This window comes from Coprinopsis cinerea, assembly GCF_000182895.1.
Source record: "Coprinopsis cinerea okayama7#130 chromosome Unknown cont3.64, whole genome shotgun sequence".
Lineage (NCBI taxonomy): Eukaryota > Fungi > Basidiomycota > Agaricomycetes > Agaricales > Psathyrellaceae > Coprinopsis > Coprinopsis cinerea.
Window position 1 is genome coordinate 1 of NW_003307481.1, and position 3,193 is coordinate 3,193.

The following is a 3,193-nucleotide window of genomic DNA, read 5'->3' on the forward strand; positions in this document are numbered from 1 at the left end:
GGGATAGAGCATGCAAATTATTGCTCTTCAGCGAGGAATACCTAGTAAGCGTGAGTCATCAGCTCGCGTTGATTACGTCCCTGCCCTTTGTACACACCGCCCGTCGCTACTACCGATTGAATGGCTTAGTGAGGTCTCCGGATGCGGTAAGTTTTTTTTTTATCCCCCCGTAGCCCCCCAGGGGGCGGGTTGACTGACGTGTATATGTCTATCCTGTAATGGGTTATGTTATACTAACGAGTTCAACTCAGTCTCATGTTTTACATTTCTTCTTCTCATTTTTCTTTTTTTAGACAGGTCTCATACTAATACAAATTAATAACTCAGAATAATTATCACTACAGATTTTTATCTATATACTAATCCGATCGCGCGTCGAATGTTGTAAAACCACAGGCGTGTAGACACCTTTGCCGAGAAGCCGAACGGCATATTCGGCTTAACTTCTCCCACCTTTGTCATGTAGTCGTCATACTTCTGCTGAGGGGTCTTTTCATCATCCCCTTCAGCTTCGTCATCACTATCAAATTTTCCGGGATCAAAAGGAGTACTCTCACGCGGAGCCTGTGAAAATCTTCGCTGCCCAGGAAGGGTAGGCTCACTATTCACACGACTCGGCAATCTAGATCCATGTTGATCCACTGCGACAGGAAGCGCATCATTCCGTGCTCTGAGTATATCCGCGGTTTTTCCTTTGTTGACATCAAGGGTCGGCTTATACGTCCGACGGGTATACACACGGATACGCTCCCGAATAGACTCCCGCTGGATTTGTAATCGTGTTCTTCGACCGACTAACTCCGTCAATTCCCTTTCATTCCTTTCCCGCACAGCCTCTTTTGCCCGAGTCTGACGAGGCTGTGATGAGCCTTCTGCAACATCATCGACCGGCCTGGAAGGTTCTAGAAGACGGATCATCCGTTCTACATTCTCCAAGGCTGTGTCGACTGACAACATCTCGGCTTCTAATTGCATCATCGTCGGATCAAGGGTATAGTCCTTGTCAACAGGTTCATCACCCATCTCCAACTCCGGACGCGGATCCGTCTCCAAGTCATCCAAACCAGTGACAGGCGGTGGTGGACCCTTGATCATGCCATCACTGTCCTTTGGATGAGCAATGATGAGAACATTGATCGGACGAGATGCTTCTTGCGGGCGCAATGACTGCTGCCCGTTGGTCACCATGGATTCATAAGAAAGATAATGCTTGAGTTTGACAAATTGATTGATATGATGATGTTTGATCTTGGTCGAGTCATTTCGAATCAAGTGTACCCGATCCGAAAGAATACACACACGATCAACTGACGGCGTTCCCGTGCGATACAGATCTTGGGCAGTGTCAAGAAGCAATGCACGCGCCTTTCTAAATGGAGCGAAAGGCGGCGAGATCACTCCAGGAATATAGGGATAGGCATTGGTTTTCCAATAGAAATTTCCTAATTGATCCCATGCCTGTGCCGCTGATGTGTCGATCGGGTTGTCCAAAACCATATCATCATTCGTCCCAGTAGGCAGATTATGATTAGAAGTGAAAATAAGAAGGCGTAAAGCCCAACAAGTACGTGGGAGAATTGAGATATCCAACGTAATTGATGCGCCAGTGGCCAAGCAGAGAGGACTTGTACGTAACCCATCAGCATGCCACTGAGGGTCAATGACAGTAGGGTCGGCAACACGAAGCTGCGTGAGACTCGTGTTCCAGAACATGATGAAGTCCCCTTTCTTGGCAGGGTACCCCATTGCTGACGGGAATTCGATGGCCGATTGATGGTATGTCCCATCAACGCACGTGGCTGTAATGCCCCGACTTTCGTTAAGGCGGGGACTATAGCGGTGTGAATGCCGACTGTTCCGTGTTCGGCCACTCTTGATGCCTGTCTTGCGACGTAAGGTACCACGACGAACACCTGACTTCCGGGTTCGGCGGTACCTTGATATTCTCGTTCTCTTTGTCCGTAACAAACGTCGGGTCCGTCCCCGAACGATACCCAATCTACGGACACTGTATCCCAATTTTGGTCGCGAGGATCTATACAAGCGACGAACCATCTTATGTGAGTGTTGTATGAGGGAGGGGGAGAGTTTGACATAAAAGGATTAAACCCTAACCTCAATGCTCGGGCTATTTATACCTTTTGCTTGCCAATTTTAAACTCAGCAAAATGTAAATAAACACAAATAAATAAATTTATTTTTATTTATATAAAAAAAAAAAACAATTTATAATTAATTAATTATTTGCTGCATTGTCTGCAGCAACGGCACGAGCATTCCACCACTTTAAAAACGCCTCCAGATCCTCCTCTGTAACCCTGGCGGTCATCTTCCACCCAATCCTGTCATACTTGGCCATCAGGACAACGGGTCGAGACTCTTCAGCCGACGGATATGGAGCGTAACGCCGGTATACCGCCTGAGGTTTACGAGGGGCACGAGGGGTGGGAGCCGGATCAGTCTTCCTGTGATCCGGGGTCTTGGGAGGGGGGTGGGGTGAAGACGGGCGAGTCGGGGGTGGGGACGATGGGGGGAGAGTGGTCTCGTGGCGGCGTAAAGGGGCCGTCCTCGGCGGAACCCGTGGTAGAGGGTCCCCTGGCAAGGGTCGAGTCGGAGGGACCCCACCCATTGGCTGGGGGGGCTCCCCAGCCCCAGCCACTGTTGTTCCAGGGGGAGTCTCCTTCTCGGCCCCCTCCATAGGTGATGTGGAGGGGGACCCGGACGGAGTTGGGGCGGTCGTTCCATGGTCCTGCCTTGCTTAGTCATCAATTAAGTTCAATCAAAAATAAAAATGAAATACTCACCTGAACATCATATGAGATGCCCGTTTTGTACGTGCACCCCATGGTGACGTTGTGGATCTGGAGCTCTCCAGATCGAGACTGGGCCACCGGGACAAAGGTGTCCTCCGGTATCTCCCCGGTCGTATACATCGGTTGGGACTGAGGAATTCAGCACGCCGCAAGGCCGGGTTTCGACCACGTTCGTGCTTAGGATGCTGGCATAATGGCTTTAATCGACCCGTCTTGAAACACGGACCAAGGAGTCTAACATACCTGCGAGTGTTTGGGTGGAAAACCCGGACGCGTAATGAAAGTGAAAGTCAGGATCCCTGTCATGGGGAGCACTGGCGCCCGCACCTAAAGTTTACGGACGGATGTGAGGTAAGCATGTATGCTAGGACCCGAAAGAT

The 3,193-nt window shown here is 49.9% G+C and overlaps 2 protein-coding genes and 1 non-coding gene across 3 annotated transcripts; 1 reads left to right on the forward strand and 2 right to left on the reverse strand.

The window, feature by feature from the left end:
• CC1G_20510 lies at positions 1-143 on the forward strand (the record flags this gene model as incomplete). The annotated part of the gene is made up of 1 exon (XR_002398320.1): positions 1-143. It is a non-coding gene; the product is annotated as an 18S ribosomal RNA (ribosomal RNA).
• Positions 144-348: 205 nt separating this feature from the next.
• CC1G_13508 (hypothetical protein) lies at positions 349-1,746 on the reverse strand (the record flags this gene model as incomplete). The annotated part of the gene is made up of 1 exon (XM_001841605.1): positions 349-1,746. The coding sequence occupies one exon, from the start codon at positions 1,744-1,746 to the stop codon at positions 349-351; it is 1,398 nt and encodes a 465-aa protein (XP_001841657.1).
• Positions 1,747-2,236: 490 nt separating this feature from the next.
• Positions 2,237-2,933, reverse strand: CC1G_13509 (hypothetical protein; the record flags this gene model as incomplete). The annotated part of the gene is made up of 2 exons (XM_001841606.2): positions 2,237-2,749; positions 2,805-2,933. 2 exons carry the CDS (start codon positions 2,931-2,933, stop codon positions 2,237-2,239), a joined length of 642 nt encoding a protein of 213 aa, XP_001841658.2.
• Between the last annotated feature and the right edge of the window lie 260 nt (positions 2,934-3,193).